Source organism: Chiloscyllium plagiosum, unplaced genomic scaffold, assembly GCF_037043375.1.
Source record: "Chiloscyllium plagiosum isolate Xiang-an unplaced genomic scaffold, Cpla_swu_hap1 HiC_scaffold_19, whole genome shotgun sequence".
NCBI lineage: Eukaryota > Metazoa > Chordata > Chondrichthyes > Orectolobiformes > Hemiscylliidae > Chiloscyllium > Chiloscyllium plagiosum.
The window spans coordinates 32,766,254-32,789,760 of record NW_028270157.1 but is presented as its reverse complement, the minus strand read 5'-3'; the positions used below and the strand labels follow the sequence as shown (position 1 = coordinate 32,789,760).

Genomic DNA, 23,507 nt, shown 5'->3' with positions numbered 1-23,507 from the left:
CTTTTTTTTTTAAAAAGACCTTCCCTGTCATTGCTTCATATCTGCCTGCCATTGCAAGCAAGCACAAATCTGTTACTTAACATTTTCCAACTCTGACAAAAGATCAACATAAATGTTAACTTTCTTTCCCTCTTCAAAGTTTCTGCCAAATCTACTGAGTATTTCCAGCAATCTGTTTTTATCACTATAATCAGTCATTACTCCAGCATAAAAGTAAAAATATCTTGGTTTGGCATACAATTCCTATAGTAGGTTCACAAAGATCAATTACTACAGTTCAAAAGGTATAACAATATACACAGCTCTGCAAGTTAGCAGACTTATGGCCTTCTAGGCAAGTTTTAGAAAACTTCAATAAAAAGATCTGTCCAAAGCAAACAATGAAAATAAACAAACCCAGGCAAATCTTGAGCTTTAAAAATTTAAAAGAAAATAATTGTAATTGAAAATGAAAATATGATTGAATTTATTGGGCTATTATAATGTTTTTCAGAGGAAGTTCTACAGAAATGACTGGAATCAATGCATATAGAAGATGTTTAATTGATTCACCCCATCAGCTGAACCAATTTCTTAATATGGTATGAACTGCTTATTCAGCTATTTGGGATTATGTTTAAGACAATAGGACTATGTAAGCCAACTAAATTCCAGATTTATTGTTAACATCAAAAATGTTAAAGCTTTTCAGCAGTACACATAATAATTCTTTCATGTGATATATAACACAGATTCATCTGAAATCAGTGCACAGGTACTTCCACATTTATAGAACTTTAAGATTATTACTTAATGAAACATTAACAATGAAATTAGATGAACCAGGACAAAATACACTATCTTACAGTTTTGTTATCCTATTTATGCTGATGTAAAACATCCACTTATAATACTATGTATCCTGTAGTGGTAAAAGTACTGAACCAGTTGTTGTTACCAAGCAAACCTATACACATTTTTCCTCGGGGTCATGCTGTTTTGATAGCACCAGATCTTGTATCCTCAACTCTACTCCAAACTTTTCCATCCCTGATACACTACACTAACTGGCTTAGCTCTGAAGGGCGATATGTTGAAGCATTTTGACAGGTGATACTTAGTCAGAGTTAAGTTTAGTGTAATGCTCACTTCACAATTTTTTGCAGCAGACTTAATATAGTTGTGGAATCATCCCAATGTCATTTTGCCTAGTCACAATCGTTTTCAGATTAATAGAAAGCACTTAAGAATTGACATAAGTTTATATTTATGTAAAAGATTGTTTGAAAAGTTTCATATGGATTTGCGCATGCACACCAAACTGGGTAGAGATTTGGTATGGAGGTGTCTGTGTTGGATTGGGATGGACAAAGTTAAAAATCAAACACCACCAGGTTATAGTCCAACAGACTTATTTGGATGCACTAGCTTTCAGAGGATTGCTTCTTCGTCAGGTAGCTGTAGAACAGGATCATACGACACGGAATTTATAGCATCAGATTACAGTGTCATGCAACTGAAATGATATGTTGAACAAACCTAGTTTGCTGTTAAGTCTTTCACCTGTTAAAATGGGCTGCAGGTTTCAGTTCATTAATATGTAAATTCCAAAACTTCTTTTTAGTCATACTCTTGAGAAAACTTAAGGTTTTATAAAATCAACAGGTGATACCTCAGCTCAGACAATGCATTAAAGATGTAAGGTTAGAGTCTGTCTGTATCCCAACCTTGAATCAGACTGGCTCTATTTCCAAAGTAGGAATTTATCAAATATGACATGGACTGACTGCCCGCAGGTTGTGTGCCCTTTGAGCAAGATAGAATGCATCTGCAAATGCAAAGTCACCCCATAGACTTGTGTGTGTGTGTGTGTGTGGGGTGGGAGGACGGGGTGACGGGGGTGGGGTGGGGAGAAATAAAAGTGCGTATGTGAGCAAGTGTGCATTTGCATGTGCTTGGTAAAGTGAGCGTGTGAGTGTGATGAGTATAATCCTGTGAGAGGGTGTGCGCGTGGGAGAGATTGTCGGGCGTTATATGTGCATGTGTATGAGAGTCCATTTGTATGAGAGAGGTTCTGCAGGAGTGTGAGGAGTATGAAAAAGTGTGCGCGTATAGGAGAGTGTATAGTATAGTAGGTCACCTGTAGTGTGACATGAACCCAAGGTCCCAAACTGAGGCCATCCTCATGGGTAGCGAACTTGGCTATCAGCCTCTGCTCAGCCACTCTGCATTGTTGCGTATCTCGAAATTCACCTTGGAGGATGGTCACCCGAAGATCCGAGGCCAAATGTCCCTGACCACTGAAGTGTTCCCTGACTGGGAGGCATCATCCCTGTCTGGCAACTGTTGCGTGGTGTCCATTCATCCATTGTCATTCATCTGCTTGGTCTCGCCAATGTACCATGCCTCAGAGCATCCTTGCCTGCAGTGTATGAGATAGACAATGTTGACAAAGTCACATGAATACCTGCCACGTACATGGTGGGTGGTATCCCCATGTTGACATTCTGACATGTCTTGCAGTGGTTGACATGACAGGGTTGTACAGTGTTGTGGCCCAAGCTGTCCTGAAGGCTGGGCAGTTTGCTGTGAATAATGGTCTGTTTAAGGTTTGGCAGTTGTTCAAAGGCGAGAAGTGGAGGCGTAGGGAAGGTCTCGGTGAGGTGCTCATCCTCTTTGATATTGTATTGCACACTGTGAAGAATATGGCGTAGTTTCTCCGCTCCTGGGAAGTACTGGACAACGAAGGGTACCCAACAGTTGCAACCTCTATGTCTCCTGAGGAGTTCATTACAGTTTCTCACCATGGCACGTCAGAACTGGCAATTGACGAGTTGAGCATTGTACCCTGTTCTTATGGAGCATCCATGAGCATCTTCAGGTGCTCAAGTTAGAGGGTTTTACATGGTGATACTGACCTTTTATCTCAATTTCAAAATCAAAAGTAAATTAAGATTTTGAACTTGCAATAAGAGTCCTCTGGACTGCCTTACCTGCATCATTCTCCAAGGAAGAAATCTTACCACTGCATAGTTTTGATTAAAGACACTACACCTTCAATTTATCGACACTTGCATGCATCTTTTAATCAAAATTAATTAAATGCCTTCAAAACAAAATGCAAGAATCTTCATGCATTATATATTGCACTTAAGGATCTGAAACAGTTATACAATTAAGAAAAACTTCCATGTTAAGGTAATTTTCATTAAAAGGTCTCACTTGAATGTTAAAAAAATTAGCAGCGATCCTTAACTGCAAATCACAGTACCATAATTATTGGACTTCTGTCTGGCGTCAGTATGTACAAGAGGCAGTCAATAAACACCCAGTCTTTTGTTGCTCAATCTGTTGTTGCAGACAAGCTGATGTGATTAATGAGATGGTATTGTATATTACAATACAATTGAGATCTCTCAGCTTTCATTCACTGACAGCCATGTCCAAGTAATTCTAAGTGGCATATATTTTGAAAATGGCCATATATAGAGTCAGGCAAATGTGAAAACTGGTCTATCTACTAGCACACCAGATGGTGTGAGTTATCTGTCCTTCTATCTTCCCTTGAGTACAACCAAATTTGTTTCAATAGGCTAGTATACCAATCATCTGTCCCAATGTAACGTTCAGACATGATTATCAGCAAGATCTATAAAGTAATTTATAGATTACACAACAATACAATTCGTTATTATTTGCTCATAATCAATAATGATTATGAGCAAATAATTACCATTAATTTAGAACAGGACAAGGAGAACACTATTTAATATTGTACTGCAATATAATGGCTTGAATCGTCTAATCTGCACAGAGTCTCTATTTCTGAACAAGATCAGGCAATAAGCTGCCCACTTACTTATCTCAGTGCTTTCAGGACAAATTGGATAGGGGGAGAGAGAGACGTACACTTGACAAAGGAAATTTAAATTCAATCAACTGAATAAGTCAGGAGTTAAGAAGCCATTTTTACTAAGTAACTGTGAAACTACTGGACAAGATGCAATAAAGGGGCTCCCAGCTCAGTTCTTATAAGTAACATCTTGGGACTAGGCCCCAAATTGGGAGAGATGTCCCATAGACTAATCAAGCAAAACCAGTCTTGGTCCCACATATATCCTATGGCAAACATCCCATATCAACATTCTTAGCTCACCAACAAGACATGCTACCAGAATTGGCAGAAAAGTGAAAGACAAATCAGGAGTCCATCAGATCAAACATGGCTGACTACCATCTACCACACTTAGCTAATGGCTCAGTGCTCTTCCATTTTAAAAACCACTCAGAAGGAGAACTGAGGGTACTCTGGTCTTCAAGATCCATCAGGAAGAGTGATTACTAACATCACTACTGACCAAGTTGGGAGAGTCCTATCGGTGCTAGGTCCAATGCTTTTCACCATTTGTATATGTGATTTGGATGTGAAACAAGAGGTATGCTTGCCAAGTTTGTAGATGACACCAAAATAGTGCTTTGTGGAGAGTGAAGATGATTATTTCAGAGCACAACTTGATGTTGATAACATGGGGCAATGAACCAAGGGGTGGCAGATGAAGTTTAATTTAGATACATGTGAGATGTTGCATTTTGGTAACGCAGGACTTATATAATTAATGGTATGGCCCTGGGGAAGGTTACCGAACAAAGTGACCTATGGGTACAGATGCATAGTTCCTTGAAAGTAGAGGAGCGAGTAGACAGGATGGTGAAGTGGTGTTCGGCATTCTTGCCTTCATTGGTCAGAATATTGACCACATGAGTTGGGACATCATGTTGCTGCTGTACAGGATATTGGAGAGGCAACAGTTACAATGCTGCACACAATTTTAGTCACCCTACTATTAGAAGAATGTGGTTAAACTTGAGTCAGTGCAGAAAAGATTTACAAGGATATTTTTGGGACTGGAGGGTTTGAGTTATAGGGAGAGTGTGAATAGGCTGGAGCTTTTCCCCCCTGGAGGATCAGAGATCTTCAGGAGAAAAAAGATAGGGATTTATAAAATCACGAGTGGCACGGATGCGTTAAATTGCCAAGGTACATCTGCTCTCAACAATATTAGTATGCCACATAACTCTAGTGGAGACAAAATTCCCATCCTCACACTGAACACATCCATCATGTTGAGTGGCATTACTACTATACTGAATGAGATAAATTCAAAAGAGAGCAACTTAAAAATGGGTGCTCTGTGAGCTGTCAGCATCAAGTTGATATACCATTATAATCTGTAATTACACTTCTTCTTCCATAATGACCACTAATCCAGAGGACTGACTCCAGTTCAATATGGAGTATAGGAGACCATACTGGTAGCAAGTGTAACCGAAGAGATTAAATGTGAAAAAAGGTGCAGAACATGTTTCTGAATGCATGCTAACAGAAACAGACAGACCCATGTGATTCCACAACCAATATATGAAAACAAACATTTGCAGTACTGCCACATACAGTCACATAGTTATGCTGACAATTAAACAGGAGAAGACCGTTCCAGTAATAGCCTCAACTTTAATGATGGTAGATCCCAGCATCTCCAAGTGCAAAAGTCAAAGCACATTCATTTGCAGCTGCCTTCAAACAGAAGTTCCAAGGGCTTTATTTGCCCATTAGCCTCTTCCCAAAATTCCTGGCATCACAAATGCCAGGTTCAACCAATGAAATAAGGTTTACTCACTGGTCAGTAATTTGGAAAATTATAACCATTCCATCATCACTGCTCAAATCCTGGAACTCCATTTCTAAATTGCCTTTAATGGACTGACCCTAAGCCAACTTCATTGATTCAAGAAGTTGACTCATCAACATGTTCTCAAACGCAACTAATGATGGACAGTAAATGCCACCTCTGACAACATTGCAGTAACAAATAACAATAAAAACAGGATCAGGCAGAAAGTTTGATTTGATTTATTATTGTCACATGTACCTAAGTACACTGAATAGTTTTGTTTTACAGATAGTAAAGGCAGATCATAACATATAAAGACATTCAGATCATAAGGTGATTGAACAGAGCAATACATACAAAGTTATAACTTCACAGAAGGTACACAAAAGCAAGATCAACATTAGATTTGAAAGTTGAGCATCCATTCAGCAGTATAACAGCAGGGAAGAAGCAGTTCTTGAACCTGTTGGTACATGTGTTTAAGCTTTTATATCTACTGCCTGACAGAAGTTGGAAGAGATTATAACCAGGATGGAAGGAATCTTTGATAATGTTGGCTGCCTTTCTGCAGTAACGAGACGCATAGATGGTGCCAGTGGATAAGAGGTTGGCTTGCGTAATAGCCTGAGCTGTGTTCACAACCTTCTGTAGTTTCTTACGGTCCTGGACAGAGCAGTTGCTGCACCAAGCCATGATGCATCCAGATAGAATGCTTTCTAATGTACATCTGTGAAAGTTGGCAAGAATCCTTATGGACATGCCAAATTTCTTTCGCCCCTGGGTAAGAGGAGGCATTGTTGTGCCTTCTTAACCATTGCATCTACATAGTTGGTCCAGGACAGATCGCTGGTTACTGTCACTCCTATGAACCTGACGCTGTCGACCATGTCTACCTCAGCTCCATTGATGTAGACAGGGGCACGTACTCCTTGTTTCCTGAAGTTGATAATCAGCTCTTTAGTTTTGCTGACATTGAGGGAGAGATTATCTTAGCACCATGTCACCAAGCATTCTATCTCCTTCCTCCAGCCTACAACGGTGGTATCATCAGTGAACGTAGTGAAGGGATTCATAGGAAATTTGGCCACAGTGTACAGTAGGGGGCTGAAAGTGACATAAGCTGAAGAGTCAAATATGCAACCTGCATACCCTGTCAAAGTGATCATGGAAGCACAGACAAAACAGCACTTTTTTTTCCCCATTTAAATTTATTAATTGTGGGGTTTCCCCATTTCAAACAGTGTAGGTCTAGGGGATCCAAAGAAGTTGGTTTTAGTGGGAGTGCTTCATTAAATCTCTTACTAGCAACAATTTGAATGATACGAACATTAATGAAACTTGGATTTAAATGTTACACAGATCACCAGATTCTGTGGTACACAGCTATGCAGTCCATGATGAAAAGTACTTGGCCATCTTATAGGCTTTTCAGCTACCACACTTCTTGAAAGATCTTCTCTATTGATTACATACAAACTTCTCTAACAATATTATTTTTATACATTTAAGAATATATGCATTTTGTGGCAAAAACATTTACCCAGATTACACAGTAAAGCAATCCCTTTTCAGATTTGAAATTATGCGAATTAACATCTAAATTTTTATCTGTTACATCCTGCGGTTCCAATGATATGTGCGTGATACTTTCTTATAATAGTCAAGGCGTTGTAATATGACACGAGCCACGAGGAGAGTATATTTATGTTAAATGCACTGTACAAATACAAGTTGTTGTTGTACTTGATGACACCAGAATCTGATATACATGTAGTAAGCGTTACTTTTGGAAATGATGCATCAGCATAGCTAGAAGATGCCAAGTTTTATGATTCAGTTTCTCAGCCAACACTTGCAGAACATCTCACTGAAAAAAAAACACTCCCCACAAATACTTTTGTTGCCAACATGATGTTCTGTTCTTTAGATAACACCACTCCTCCTCTGCAAATTTAAATATCTCAATATATGACCTCTGCAAAATGCTTTTCTGGATGTGAGACCATCATTCACTTCCAGATCAACCAATTCCACAACATTACTTCCTTTATTGTCTTCTTGTTTCATTCTTTTTCCTCCTAGCTAGAGATTTTTATCCCATTCATTTGCAGTTGACCCATTCCTGCTCTATTACCCATATATGCTGGCCCATTCCCACTGCCTTAGTTATTTCCTGCCAACCCTTTCAATATTGAATTTATTTGCTTCAAGCTAACCTTTACCAGATGCAAATCTTCTCTCTATTTAGGCCCAAAGGTACTTCTAGCCAGCCTAAAACACCATAATGCACAATATTTTCTAACTCTTCTTTTGGAAAGAGTAAGTCAAAAATCACAGGACACCAGGTTATAGTCCAATAGGTTTATTTGAAACTACAAACTTTTGGATCCCCCACTCCTTCCTCAGGCAGCTAGTGGGAGAGAATACATCGGACACAGAATTTATAGTAAAAGATCAAAGGTTCATACAACATATGCTAATGTATTGAACAAACCTAAATGGCTATTAAGTCTTTAATTGGTCAGAATGGAGGCACAAGTTTTAAATAATGGTGGGAACATACATTTGCTTATCATATAAAATGGAAATACTAATACTGACATTATTGGATTTATTGTAACTGTATCTACTGGACTAACCTAATGGATTTATTTGAACTCAGGAAATAATCAATGTTACAGTCGCTACTGTCAGTCTGTTAAGGATGCTACATAGAGAGTTCTGGTTGGTGGTGATCAGATCCAACTGGTACCAGTGCCCTGACCTTGAATATTTCCAGGACATGTCATGAAACAGTTTGTTCTGAAAAAAGTAGATACACAAAGCTCAACAGAGCATCAAAGCTCAAGCAGTCTCTACCCATTCTAGTTTACTTTTTGCAAGCCATGATATTGGGAGTCGGAGGGTCAGGCCTCATTGTCTGCATTCATTCCACTGAAGAAATCCCTCTGACTGAAAGATTCCACTGATAGCAATGTCAACCTCATTGTAGAATGAAGTGGAGGACAGGTTCTCATGGGGTTAACTATCATGAATAAATCTTCTGAAGTTGAGATCTGCTCTTTTCATGATGACACGATGGGTATGGTAAACTATGACAGGCCAACGTTGGAATCCTTTTGAGATCGATAGTGGGGTGAAACAGGTGTGTTCAGACTCTCTTTGACATGACGCTGTAAAACTTGAAAGGGTTCAGAAAAGATGTACAAGGATGCTGTCAGTGTTGGAGGGTGAGAGCTGGGGCTGCTTTCCCTGGTGCGTGGGCAGCTAAGAGATGACCTTATAGAAGTTTATAAAATCATGGAGGGGCATGCATAGGGGGATGGAAATATGTTGCTGGAGAAGCGCAGGTCAGGCAGCATCTAGGGAACAGGAGAATCGACGTTTCGGGCATTAGCCCTTCTTCAGGTGTGGGGGAGCCTAGAACTAGAGGGCATAGGTTCAGGGTGAGGGGGGAAAAAATTAAAAGGGACCCAAGGGGCAACTTATTCACACAAAGGATAGCACATGTATTGAATGAGCTGCCAGAGGAAGTGGTATAGGCTGGATGGGTATGTGAATACTAAGGGTTGACAGGAATATGGGCCAAGTGCTGGCAAATGGGACTAGATTAGTTTAGAGTATCAGTTTGGCATGGACGAGCTGGACCAAAGGGCCTATTTCCATGCTGACATTCAATGACTTTATGCTGCTGACATATACCTTCAAATCATCTACAGACAACGTATCCTTAAAAACCAAAACTGACAGCAAGTTGCTCAGCGTTGCTCACTTAAGATCCAGAACAAGATCGTTACAAATTCTCAGAGCTGTGCCATATTAACAAGCTGCACCATGGATTCCACACAGACTGCCACCTTTGGCAGCAATGGAGAGACTCCCACATACCTGTAGAGTTTAATTTGGCCACCAGTATCAGGAAGACAAATGTCATTGTCCAGATGTTGGCAAATTGCCATCTATCAGCAATGACAATGCAGTCCTGGATGTTGTTGAAATATCTAGGCTCTACACTAACAAGCAATCTATCACTTGATGCTGAAATCAATACAGTTGCAAAAGCTGCAGTTATGTCCAAACTGAGTGCATGGGGAACAGCCGCTAGACTGGAAATACTAGAGTCCATCAAGCCTGCAACTACAGTGCTCCCACCTGGACAATACTAGGCAGAAGAAAGGGCCGAAGAGTTTCCATCTTTGTGCATCAGAAATATGCTTGTTAAGACAAGATCACCAACTCAGCAGTTCTGGAGAATGCTAAATCCATCAGCATGCTCTCATTGCTAAGGTGTGGTGTCTACGCTAGCTCAGCCACACTCATTGGATGGATGACATTGTATAGCCAAAACCTTCCTGCACTGTGATTTGGCCACTGAGCCACAACCACTTAGCATCCATACCTCTGCTACAAGAATACCTGTAAGTGAGATCTGAAGATGGCAGACATTGACAGTAACAACTGGGAGAGAGTTGCTGATGACTGTGACCTTTGGAGGCTAGCTGTTTGAAAGGGCATTGGAAAAAGTGAACAGAAACAAGACAATCCAGAGAAAGCAGAAGCCAGTAAACTTTGCACTTTCTCAAACCACTCTTGCTTTTTAGAAAAGGTAGCAGAGGCTGCCATGTCAGCTCTGAGCTCCTGATGCACACCAAGCACTGCCTAACACAGAACTGACCACTACAGTACAAACCATTGTCCTACAAGATGTAAAGCTGCCACAATGTGCAGTCCACTTGGTATTTGCTTCATACATTTAATGCTGAAGGAACATACTACTCAGTTTTCAGTAAAGATATTCTATTGTAACTCAAACTTGACTGGAATAAAATTAAAATTCCCTTTCGCCCTCCTTCCTCAAACAGAGAAAATCTCTGCTGTCAGAAATTCAGAACACCTCTGCACCAGCATATTAAATATTAAAATAGGTCATTCTTCTCATTTAAATTATCCCACCTACAGACCTCACTGAGAATATTTCCGTAATCAATTCCTGATGTGGTTAAACTAACCAGTATTCCTACATGAAGGATAAAACAAGATTGTAGCAAAAACAGTTTACATATTAGAAATAATCTTTCATCTCAGAGTTAAAAATGAATTCTCTTTCAAATCTGTGAAACTCCTGAAATTTCAAGAAAAACCTGGTATTCTCTTTACAATAAAATATTGCAGACCTCACTGCACCCACGTTAATAACGACTGCGATAAACTGCATTTTTTTTCTTTTCTCTAATATATCCTCTTGGCCACTGTTATCAATTTACATGTGTAGTTTCATTTTACAATGCTGTAATGCACATTTTGCTCACTATTTTTGGACAGTACATATCATCTGCACATAATCAATGAGACGGTAAAATCAGTGGCTCCAACAAAGAACAGCTATAATACCAAATACTTGTTAATGGGCATGGGAATTTCATTTTACAATTTTCAGAACCAAATAAGATCCCAATCACAAGATCTCAGGGAGCTATAATGTTACAAAACTTACAAGATGCTGGGTAAAAACAATGACTGCAGATGCTGGAAACCAGAGTTTAGATTAGAGTGGTGCTGGAAAAGCAGAGCAGTTCAGGCAGCATCCGAGCAGTAAAATCGACATTTCGGGCAAAAGCCCTTCATCAGGAATAAGGATAAGGATTCTAGTTCTTCATAACAAAGTTGAACAGGAGCAATGCTAAAATCAATTTCTATATATAAACTGAAACATCACATGTGACGAGATGTCAATGAACTTCTGATGACTAAGAGGTCAACACAAAACATGCCTAATATCTGCAAACATGAAATAAGCAAAATACTGGTTAAAAAAACTCTTGCATATATTAAAGGAGGTTATAAATTGAACTGTGTTCTGACTATGCATGAGGGTTTCAGCTTGAAGTATGGATGCACTGTACCAAGCAGTACTAGAGCATAATAAAAAGTTTGGATGAGTAAAATACATTAACAGTAGGTGTGACCGATGTCAATCTTTAAAGTCTGATTAGCTGCAATAGCTATACATTCAAAAGGTAAGTAGCTATTAGTTCTGTCCAAGGTTTACAAATGTTTTGCTGCGTTAATTCAGCATCTGCCAACAGTATCACCATTGAGACGACAAACATTCTGGACATTTTAACTCAAAATTCAAGTCTTAACACTGCATAAAGTAGTTTTGAAATAAGTCTACTACACTTCATCCGAAGCAATAAAAATTTCTGTGTCGTGCATTTAAATAAAATCAACAAGAAAGCCAGTCATTCCCTACTTGATTTTCTGGCCCTGGGAAGACCTCAAAGTTACAAATAGCTGCCAGTCTACAGAGCAACTTCCCTTCTTAATAACTCAAGGGTGTGACTATTTACAGTAAGTAGAATTTGAGGTGACACCCAGCTAAACCTTTGTAGTAAAAATTAAATTCTTATTGAAATCTTAGATTATATTGAAGGTGGTTGCAGCAGGCTGGAGTTTCGCAAAAATGAAAACATACCAAACTAGAAATAATCTTGCAGTATGGGCTTTGTATTGAGAGGGACAGAGGCTGGGGAAAATGGAACTGTGCTTTGATTGGTAGGATCTGACAGAGGATACTCCTCAGGCATCTCAGTTTTCCATTATATACAGAATCAATGACTTGGATGAAGCGAGAGTGTGCTGCATATCCAAGTTTACAGATGGCAGTAAATTAGAATGCACATTGTAGCTTCCTGCATCCATCTGCACAAAGAAAGGCAGACAAAATGAGCAGCCAAAATTGAGAAATGTATTTCAAAGTGGACAAGTGTGAAAACATCATCTAACGATTCAAAGAAGCAAAACAATAATGCATAATTTATAGTGTCTCCTTGTGAAATGAGGTGATGTGGGCAGATACGGATGCGCATAAGCAAAAATAACTAAAAGTTCATTGGTAAGTACAATTTAAAAAAACAGCAAATGTTAATGCATTTCTCTAAAGGGGATTTGTGCTTCAGTCAAACACCATCTGAAGTGCTGTATTTGGTTTTTAGCACTACATCTTCAGAAAGATATAATGGACTTGGAAGTGTGTACAGTACTGATTCATCAGTAATGTATGAGGCTTAGACTAAAGTCTTTATATATTTGGTTGTACTCCTTTGACTTTATGAGGACAAAGGGTGATCTAATTGAACTTCTAAAATGAAAAGGATTCAGTAAAGTGGATAGAAATTAAAAGAAAAATCCTCTGACAGGGATTCCAGACAAAGCATGACAGACAAGAAGTGATGTTGAGACTAACATTTTTTGTAATGAAGTACAATATAATCCAGGTGATGAACTTATCGCATGGCCTTTCATTGCTGGGAAATAGACTCTTTCCCCTGAACTAATCAATCAGATATGTTTGTATAGGTTGAATCCAAATCCCAGCGGCAGATTACAAGCAAATTTTAAACTGTATGAACTTCCAAATGCTCCTCACTTTTTTTTAATTAATTTCAGAAATATAATTTATTCACAAAATATCTTTATATACATATGTAGTCACCAAAGCAGTTTGGTTCTGTTCATTAGACTAAGAACCAAACTGACATTGGAGTTTGACTCTATCCAGCAAACAAACCAAAGGCATTCCTTACTTGTACAAGATTATATAGAGTCATAGACACGTACAGCATGGAAACAGACCCTTCGATTTAACCCATCCATGCCGACCAGATATCCCAACCCAATCTAGTCCCACCTGCCAGCACTTGGTCCATATCCCTCCAAACCCTTCTTATTCATATATCCATCCAAATGCCTTTTAAATGTTACAATTGTACCAGCCTCCACCACTTCCGCTGGCAGCTCATTCCATACACATACCACCCTCTGTGTGAAAAAGTTTCCCCGTAGGTCTCTTTTATATCTTTCCCCTCTCACCCTAAACCTATGCCCTCTAGTTCTGCACACCCGAACCCAGGGAAAAGACTTTGCCTACTTACCCTATCCATGCCCCTCAATTTTATAAACCTCTAAGGTCAACCCTCAGCCTCCGACGCTCCTAGGAGCCTGTTCAGCCTCTCCCTATAGCTCAAATCCTCCAACCCTGGCAACATCCTTGTAAATCTTTTCTGAACCCTTTCAAGTTTCACAACACCTTTCCGATAGGAAGGAGACCAGAATTGCACGCTGTCCTCATTTTCACCCAGACTTATTAGAGTTATATCTCTAACCAAAACACAGGAGAAGACCACCCTGAAAATGTGGCACTTTTAAGTTAGTCTTGAACACATTTTAAGAAAACAGATATATATTTATTTACCTTGAAATTTCTTAGGACTTCCAGAATTTACAGAAAATAAACAATTTATGAAATGTAGGGTAATTGCTCAATAGAGAATCTGAATTGGGCTCAAGGTTAATCAAGCAGCAAATGAGATGAGTCACCAGTTAATCTGGTTTGGTATCATTAGATGAGAGTGGAACTTCAGTCAGTTCATTGAGCCAATATTGAATAAGCCAAGAAAACCATAAGGAACAGGAATAGCAGTAGGCCATTCGACCCCTCTGCCTGCTCCTCCATTCAGTAAGATCATAGCTGGTCCGAAATTTCTTATATCTACTTTCCTGACTTTTCCCTGTAACCTTTGATTCCCCCAATGATTAAGAATCTATCTCAGCCTTAAACATACATAGGACTCTGCCCCCATAGCTCTGGTGGTAAGGAGTTCCAAAGACTCTCAATCCTCTTGGAGAAGAAATGCCTCACCACCTCAGTCTTCAATCGACACCCCTTTATTCTATGATTCTGCCGTCTAGTTCTAGACTTTCCCATAAGAGGAAACATCCTCTTTGCATTTACCCTGTCAAGCCACTTAAGAATTCTATGTGCTTCAATAACATTATTTTTTCCCCAAACTGCCACTGAACAGATGGATACGGAAATTTAAAAAAAAAACTTTTAACAGAACACCGCTCTCAGCATTGCATTGCCAACTTAAATTCCAGGACATAAGGATGGAGTCTATTTTCTGAAATTTTTCTGTAGTGTTTGAGATGGTAAAAGATATGCAATATTTGGGTTTATCAATATTCAGCAAACTATTATTTCCTTTAAAGTCTTTAACATTTAGCTTCCCTCACCTTTGCTGTTCTCCACTGTCACAATTCATACAGACACACTTCTCCAATTTCCCCAAGATTAGGGAAAAGTCTCTCTTCTTCTGCAACTCACTCCATTATGGAGAATGATCAATGAATGATGGGACATTGATATCCTAAACCCATGCTATACAGCAACAAATCCAACTGTGCACTTCGACAACCAACTTCTTCAATTATATGAGCAGCACATCTACCAGCAGTTAACTAAGCATCGGAAACATAACGTTATTGTGCATTGGAGTTGCATTATACTCTATTTGTAAATACGCAATGAACAATAACATAAATAATCTGATGTAAGAAAGTATGCATTTCAATTTTGCAGAAAATAGTCAATAAAACTAAATTCAAATTGTTCCAAAAATGTTGAAAGAGAAAAGTCAAGAAGTGTTGCTTCAGTTTTTAAATTTGAATTGAAAACATAGTAAATTTGCATATTCTTATAAATCATAAGTGAGCAGTGACCCAGTTTCAGTGCTAAATTTAGAACATTTAATAGGCCATTTAAATAATGCGCTTTTATAATCTGTAGATGTTTCTTTTATCTAGGTACAGTAAAATTAGATGCTCTCATTCTACAGATGTAGCGCTAGATTTCAATGAAGGGTCCGTATACAAATGGAATAAATTCAAAATTTCAAAGAGCACTAGTTCATGTAAAAGTTCAGTTTCTCCACTGTTCCTCCAGCTGTTTTCGCCAAATCAGTTACCTGAAATTTAATGATAAAAGAATCTACCTTTTAATCACAACATGGTGTGTCACTTAACAATCATGCCTCTCCCTATTATATTTGTAACTTCAGTATAATGTATAATTAACAGCCAGGATAGGTGCTTTAGCACTGGGACAATTATAATGGAAGTTTAACTTTAATGAAGTGATTAAAATTTCAGCACCTTTCATATCTCTCCCTCAATTCTAACTTAATAACTAAGTTCAGTATCAGTATCCTCTATTACACCAATATCTCCAGTATCAAGGCATTAGTTCCAGTTAATCAGCTGTGTAATCAGTTGACAGGCCACGTCATGCCTGACATGACTTTCAAAACAAACCTGTCTACTCCAAGATTCACCACGGCAAGCAGTTTCCAGGAGGGCAGAGAAAAGACTTCAATGACACCCTCAATGGATCCCAGAATAAAAACACACCATCACCACCGACTGGTAGAAATCTCTAAACCAAGTCTTCCCAAAACAAAGAGGCCTCTGTAAAGGAGCCATCTCTAATAGGCCCAGTTGGAGGTCAAGCATAAACAGTGGAAAAAGTGTGTGTAAAGTCCGGAGCATTCCCCTACTATACTGTAACCAAGTTCAGTAAAAACCACCCTGAACCAGGGTTTGCAACTCCAATATCAGACCATTTTGTCACCTCAGGATCTACACCACCAATGTGGCAGAAAGTCATCCTCAGTCCTTCAGGAATTACCTAAGAGATTGATGATAATCTTCAATACACTTTGAGGGATTCTTGGGGTATTTTGAGAGATCTTATTAACAGCATCTTAAAGAACTAGTTGCAAAAAAAAAGTACTTTCTTTCTCAAGTCATTTAAAATCTAAATTGTATCCATGAGTATCATGTTACATGCACGGTAAAAGAGCCCCTATAGAAACAATATGAGGAACCATCGTACGATCCTAATAATGTTCTGAATTTAAATGGTTCTGTGAGCAATCATCCAACAAACAATAAATGTGATTCAGAATTACTGACAAGCAAGAACCTATTGAGAATATGAGCTGATATTGTATACATTAAGAAAGAGTTCAGAACAAACAAAATATATTTAAGAACAAAGTTAACTCTAAATTGAACTTGTAAATAAATGTATTTGTGAATAAGTTAATTATAATTAGGAACTTCGCAAGGATTTATGTCTTTGATCAAGATAACTCAGTTTCAGATGTATTCACAATAGGCAATGCAGCAAATTAGCCCTTTAAACAACTGCAGATTTCAAACAACCCAAAATAAATTTGAGCCAAGTTAGATTCAACATTCACTATCCTAAAGTAAAATGCCACCTGGTCTGAAGTTGTATTTCTTGGAAGTATAAGCAACCAAGGTGAATCAACCTTCCTTTGTTTCCTTTCCACATGTATTTATTTGTCCGTAACTAACTATATAATTCCCAAATGGTGCATAACCATTTGGCATTCTTTGGAGTACATAATTCCTTACAACATCAATGTACAGCAGCTACCAGGTTTAAAAATAGAGCTCCAGGACATTTCACAGAAAATGTAATAAAAGGGATGCAATGAAGAAGAGTGAGGAAGATCAAAAGCTTGTTTGAAAAGAATGCTCCTTAAAGATACAAAGAAGTGGAGTTTGAGACAAAATCTCCAGGATGAGGGCTCTGCAACAGCTTTTTTTTGGGGGGGTAAAAATGGCAAAGCGGAGGAACAGCGAAATGGAGTGTGGGGGAAAAGAGAGAGAGAGAAGGGGGGAAGAGGGGGGCTGAAGAGGGAGGGGACTGACAAGGGAGAGGGAGCAGGGGAGGAAGGGAAGGGGGAAAATGGGAGAGGGGGAGATCAGAAGAAGGAAGAGAGTAGCAGGAGGAAAACACAGAAAACTAGAGCTTTGCTGACAAAGGATCTCCAAGCTGACACATTAACTTTATCTTTCTGCAGATGTGACCAGATCTGCTGAGTACTTCCAGAATTCATTTTTATTTTAAACTTCTTGTATTATAGAACAGGGATCCAATGTCTGTCAGCAAGGTGGACTGGATAGGTATGTACGTAGAGTTTTGACCATAAATATTTAATTTGAAAATAAATTGCAATAGCTCCGACATTGTCTCTTTAACCACAATGGTGTGCTGTAATTATGCAGAACAGCAATCTGACCCAATGAAAATATGGCAAAAGTGGCGTTCAATGATTCATAAAATCACTACAGAGTGTAAGCAGGCCATTTGGCCCATCAGGGTAACACCAACCCTCCGAAGAGCATCGCATGCAGATCCACCCCATTTACGCCATCCCTGTAATTACCATGGTTAATCCACCTACACATCTCTGAACACTATCGGCAATTTAGCATGCCCAATCCACCCAACCTGCACATTTTTGTACTGTGGAAGGAAACCAGAGCAACCTGAGGAAATTCACGGGAAATGAGGCTGCCCGAGGACAGAACTGAACCAGGGTCCTTGACGCTGCAATGCAGCAGTACTAACCACTGAACCTTCATATTGGCTGTCAGCACTGGGACAATTATACTGGAAGTTTAACTTTAATGAAGTGATTAAAACTTCAGCATCCTTTATATCTCTCCCTCAATTCTAACTTAATAACTAACTAAAGAATGAAATACAAACCAACAACCCTTTTAAAGATTATCTATTGACCTTTAAACATGTAGGTGTGGCTAACAGACCAGTTCAAATTGCATCCATGAGATCATCTGTAAGTTTAAAGGTAAACAAGGCAGTCTCTTTTAAAATTTATGTAAAGGAGGCACTTGGAATCTGATGCTTACAAATTATTTATTTCAGGGAAGAAAGAAAGAGTAGATACTGCTTCAAGCTGCAGAAATTGAGGTTTTTTAAACATTAAAGACAAAAACCTAGGTAAATAACCAGTTTAATATTTACATGTTAAAAGAGAGACAAGATTAGTGTAAAAGTTGCACTTGAAAGCATAGCAAGGAAATATAGTCAGAGGGAGAGGAAAAAGAAAATAGGACAATGATATTTGTCCTACATGTGGAGTCGAAGCTTAATGTGGGTCACTAATACTGTCAGGTTGGCTTCTTAGACAGCTGTACTTCCTTTGTATAATATAAATTAAATTATTAGGCTTACAAAAGTATGCAAGTTTTTTTTAATACAAAGCATCCCACTGGAAAGCACAACATACTGGAGTACTTTCACTAACAAAAGAAAATCACCTAACCTCCATTTTCATTTTGGTACTAAAAGTTACGTTCCAAAAATATGTCACCAATCTGGATTTTTTGGACAAAATTACCTAAACCCAATTTGGAACACCCGCAAGTTGCCTCTTAACATTCACTGCTGTACTATTTAGAAAAGAAAATCAGTCTGTTTTCTTGTAACAAGTTTCCCACAAAATAGTATGACTTTACTAAAGCCCCTGTCCGTTCACTCCATAATTTTGATAGTCTTCCTTACTTAGGTACTCAAAATCAGAAATAATGTCCTAATTGCAATCCAACCAATGGCTCATCATTACCACTCCAGTTTTACACTACTTCCCTACTTATGAAATCAAGAATCCCATCAGTTTTAACAGCTTTTATCAATTGGTTCTAATAACTTAAATAATTCATTTCCACCCACAGCCTTGAGCTTTCCTTCCTTCACATCAGTGCGGCAGTTCTGATTCGTAGGAGGGCAGCTTAATGTTAAATCAATCGTTCAGAAAGTATTTAAGCCTGATATCAAGCTGTACAGTAAAGCAACCAGAAATGCTGCAAACTCTAATGGCGACAGCATTCATTTACTGCATAAGTGTAAGAGAGGAGATCTTTGAAATTGATAATATCAAATAATTGTTTGCCAAGTTAAATATTCATAGCTAAAAACATCTGTTTCTTTTTCTTAAATGAAAGCCTGTGCAAAATGTGTGCATCACACATTTGCACAAAGCTCTATAAATGGAGGAAAAATAACAGTTAATAAAGTATATCACTTACCCTTAACGTTTCTATCACCAGATCTCTGGCTTCCAATTCTCCTTCAAGGATACTTAGGAAAGTCAGCAGCTCGGTTTTATTGAGACTGTCCAGGTCAAATTCAGACTTCTGTAACATCAACAAATTTACTCCCAATTTAAGTGGAAAAGGTTTCACACAAATGAATTGATAAGCATTGCTCTGAATGACGACATAAACATAATTTATGCTTCTGACAATGTTTAACTGAAATAAAAGTCAAAAGACTGTAAACAATGTGAAATTGTTGTATATACTGCCTAAACACGATGCATGAAAAACCCCTCAATTCCTTAAGATGGCCAGTCGATTTTCCTACAGCTCCTACGGTTTAAGGCAGCCGAATGTTCTCATCAATCACAATTAAACCGCAATTGGGAGACGATATAAAAGGAAATGTTGTTTGGACAAATAATATCTTCAAAACAATCGAGCTTTGCATTATTGAACTAAATATGATCAACGACAGAGACACTGACTCAGGTTTCAGCTGCAGGAAAGCAAACCTTGGGGTTTTGTTCAGGGCAAAGTGCTGCGGGCCAGCAGAAACCTTGGTGTGTGGGTGGGTTTGCGTTCTTTTGTAAAAAAATGGCTTCAATCGATTTTTAATTTCGGAATGTAGTACGTTCCACTATAAAGAGAGAGAGAGAGAGAAAAAAAAGGAGAATCTCGACAACGGTGTGTGCCAAAGCCAAACGTAAACCGAATCTAAAACCTAAATCAAATCGTGCTTTTAAACACACAATGAAAAAAAAAACGAGGGCGATAGAATATATTAAAAAGGTAGCAACATTGCACAGTTGCATTTTCCAGGCTGAAGCCCTCTTAGCGTGTGGCCGCTTCCAGCATCAACTTACACAGGGAATGGATACATTGTATCCACTGAGTTTATGCGGCTACATTCCAAACACTGAACCTCTCACAAAGGAGCGGGCTTCTCCTCATTTGTTTAATACATCTCTCCGTTGACAAGGCTGAGTCCGCGGTGCGGGCTACACTCTGGACTTTACCTGGCAAACGCTGGGGGCTCGTTCCTCGGACGAGGGGTCGCCGCTGTCCGGCCTCAACTCGCTCTCAGTCGCCATTTTGCCGTGTGTGAGGGGGAGGGGGGGGTGGACGCGGGGTCTAAGCAGGGGAGGGGGAAAGAGTACAGACAGAGCGCCAACAACCAGACAGGGGGCAGTGACCACCAGCAAAGTAAAACCCGAGCCTGTTCACAGCAACCGGCAGAGACCAAACCTAGAGAGAGAGAGAGAAAGACTGCGTAAATCAAACCTATAGAGAGAAACAGCACAGACCAAATCTGGAGAGAGAAAGAGACATTGCACAAACCAAATCAAAAGAGAAAAGCAGCACAGACCAAACCTGGAGAGAGACTGTACAAACCAATTGAGAGATTCAACGAACCAAACGTAGAGATTCTGAGCTGAACATCAAACTGATCCCCCTCACAATGAAATAGCCACACAGAGACTTGATAACTCCAAGCCAGAAACTTATTGTTGGAGAGAGGTGAAACTAAACGTCACATTAAGGGGAACTGCTCTCTGGCTGAGGACAGTGCCGTATAAAACACTGTCAGGAAGACCGTTGTTATCATTAATGATTTTTCGTCTGAATACCTCCAGCTGCAGAAGTCTCATGTTTGCCTCGTAATTTTTAGATGGACCCATTCCTCCTTACATTGCATGATTTATGGAGGAAATCTACAAACAAAGCATCACGGGCACGACAATTTTACTCCCCATGAACGCTCACAGATTTCAGATGAAAATCAGGACCTCTGGCTGTGTCTTTTGTAGCCATATCACAGTGAGGTGTAACTGATCTGTATAACTGCTATCATTTTAAGAACAGCACAGAAATCACGGAGACCCATGACTTAGAAGCGGTTGGTTGCTAACTAGACAGGAGAAATATTAAAATAATTATCGCTTTATCCGAAGTGCCTTCTTGTCACTGGGAACCAGAAAATAGGGGCTAAAAAAAGTTGACTGCAATTTTTTCAAGCTTTTAAAATATTTTTGTTTGATCTTTGCCAAAATGAAGGTAAGTGTAACTAATTGCATCAATATGTCAGATAGACTTGGGGAAAATTATTACTTTTCTAGACACGGTTTTTAAAACTGTAAAACTGAAGCAAAACACTTGTCAATGTTGGCAATCTGGAATGTGAATAGAAAGCTACTCAGCAGATCAGACAGAATTTCTGAAGAGAAAACAGAGTTAACTAGCTGGATTTTAACCTTCCTTGCTGGCAGAGTTGAAGGTGTGTTAAATTCAGTGGAAGACCTACTCGCCTCACCTGACATGAATGAAATGGTATGGGGTAGGCATCAGACACTTAGCCTGTCCTTGGGCCCATTGAGGCCATTAAGTAGCAACTTAAGGCCTTGTTGCACCACCATCAGTAATTTACCCTCACTGGATGAAGGCCCATATCATGCGGGAAGTTGCGTGGACTGATGCTGGGTAAAAAGAGACAATCTCCTGATGAATCTTCTGGGTCTAATAGAACTTCTAATACTTAGTTCCTGAAATCTCATATGTAGACTAAGTAGCTTTTATAGCATTCAGCAATTCTATATTATGATGCTTAAAATGTATATTACACTTTTTCAGTTTAAAATGCAAATCTAGTGTCCATTTGGAGTATAATTCTAAAGGAGAGAATCAAAGAACCTGATGAATGTTTAGACCTTGTGGAAACAAAATAATGTTCACTTTGGAAAACAAGTCATTAAGTGTCATTGGAAAGTATTCACTTTCCTACTAATTTACAGGAAAAAAATCTGCTGATAAAGTTAAAGTGAAAAATGCTGTAACCACAAACTGGTCTAAAATTAGATTAGATTACTTACAGTGTGGTAACAGGCCCTTTGGCCCAACAAGTCCACACCAACCAGACCCATTCCCCTACATCTACCCCTGCACCTAGCACTGTGAGCAATTTAGCATGGTCAATTCACCAAACCTGCACATTTTTGGACTGTGGGAGGAAACCCACGCAGACACAGGGAGAATGTGCAAACTCCACACAGTCAGTTGCCTGAGGCGGGAATTTAACCCGGGTCTCTGGCGCTGTGAGGTAGTAGTGCTAACCACTGTGCCGCCCACTTTTTTTTAAGAGTATGCGAGAATCTATATATTACAAAAAGTTTCAACTGTATTTACAAGGATTAATCAAATCAGTTTTTAAAAAGGCAATTTGGCAAGGTCATAATTCTAATTTCTGTTTGTCAAAAAAAGATGTGGTAAAATCTGGAGATAATCCAGAAGAAGAAAATGCTTAGAGCAAAGCTCAATTACTTTAGGAAATGGGTCTGGGTGGGTTACTCTTCAGAGGGTCGGTTTGGACTTGTTGGGCCAAAGGGCCTGTTTCCACACTGTAGGGAATCTAATCTAATCTACTTCATTCTTCAAAAAAAAGTATTAATTGAAATTCTGAAGAATAACTTTGCCACTTTCCATCTCAATGCCATAATTTGTGCAAAAGTGATTAAAAAATGGGAATCACTTACTTTCAATTTTATGAGCTACTTTTCTTAAGGCAATAATCTACAATCTTGTACAAAAATTGGTTTATTGCTTAATTCTAAGAAACCTGGAAACAGAAACAGAGCAACTGCAAGGCACCTCAAGAAGGAAAAGTCAAATATTTTGCAAGACTATCTTATAGATGCAGGAACACGAAATCTGCTGCTTTGCACACCAACCTCCAGTCCCTTTAGGAATGTAGGGTATCCATGATATCATGTGGTTACTTTAACTTAAGGTATGAGCATAATTATAGCCTTTCGTTTATACCAAACAGGGTCAGGTTCCCAGATTATCCCACATCTCGGACTTAGGAACGTAGAAAGAGGAATAGGTATTCAGCCACTATTTAGTGAGATCATAGCTGATCTGTGGCCTAACTCCGTATTCCTGCCTTGAGCCCATATCCCTTGATACCTTTGCTGAACAAACATTTATCTATCTCAGATTTAAAATTAGCAACTAACCTGGTGTCCATTGCCATTGGTGGAACAGCTTCCAAACATTGACCACTCTTTGTGTATAGAAGTATTTCCA

At 39.0% G+C, this 23,507-nt stretch overlaps 1 protein-coding gene across 5 annotated transcripts in view; it reads right to left on the bottom strand.

The window, feature by feature from the left end:
* The window catches only part of cttnbp2 (cortactin binding protein 2), a 165,239-nt gene extending 144,575 nt beyond the window's left edge, over positions 1-20,664 (bottom strand). For 2 of the 5 annotated variants that reach the window (XM_087997199.1, XM_043709598.2), the window contains exons 1-2: positions 20,444-20,664; positions 19,416-19,523 (exon numbers count right to left, since the gene is read on the bottom strand). In XM_087997199.1, the coding sequence (XP_087853325.1) occupies positions 19,416-19,523; positions 20,444-20,518 (183 nt within the window). In that variant the 5' untranslated portion in view covers positions 20,519-20,664. The remainder of the gene's footprint in view (positions 1-19,415; positions 19,524-20,443) is intronic. The other 3 variants (XR_015760431.1, XM_043709597.2, XM_043709595.2) reach the window with 3 other exon arrangements.
* Between the last annotated feature and the right edge of the window lie 2,843 nt (positions 20,665-23,507).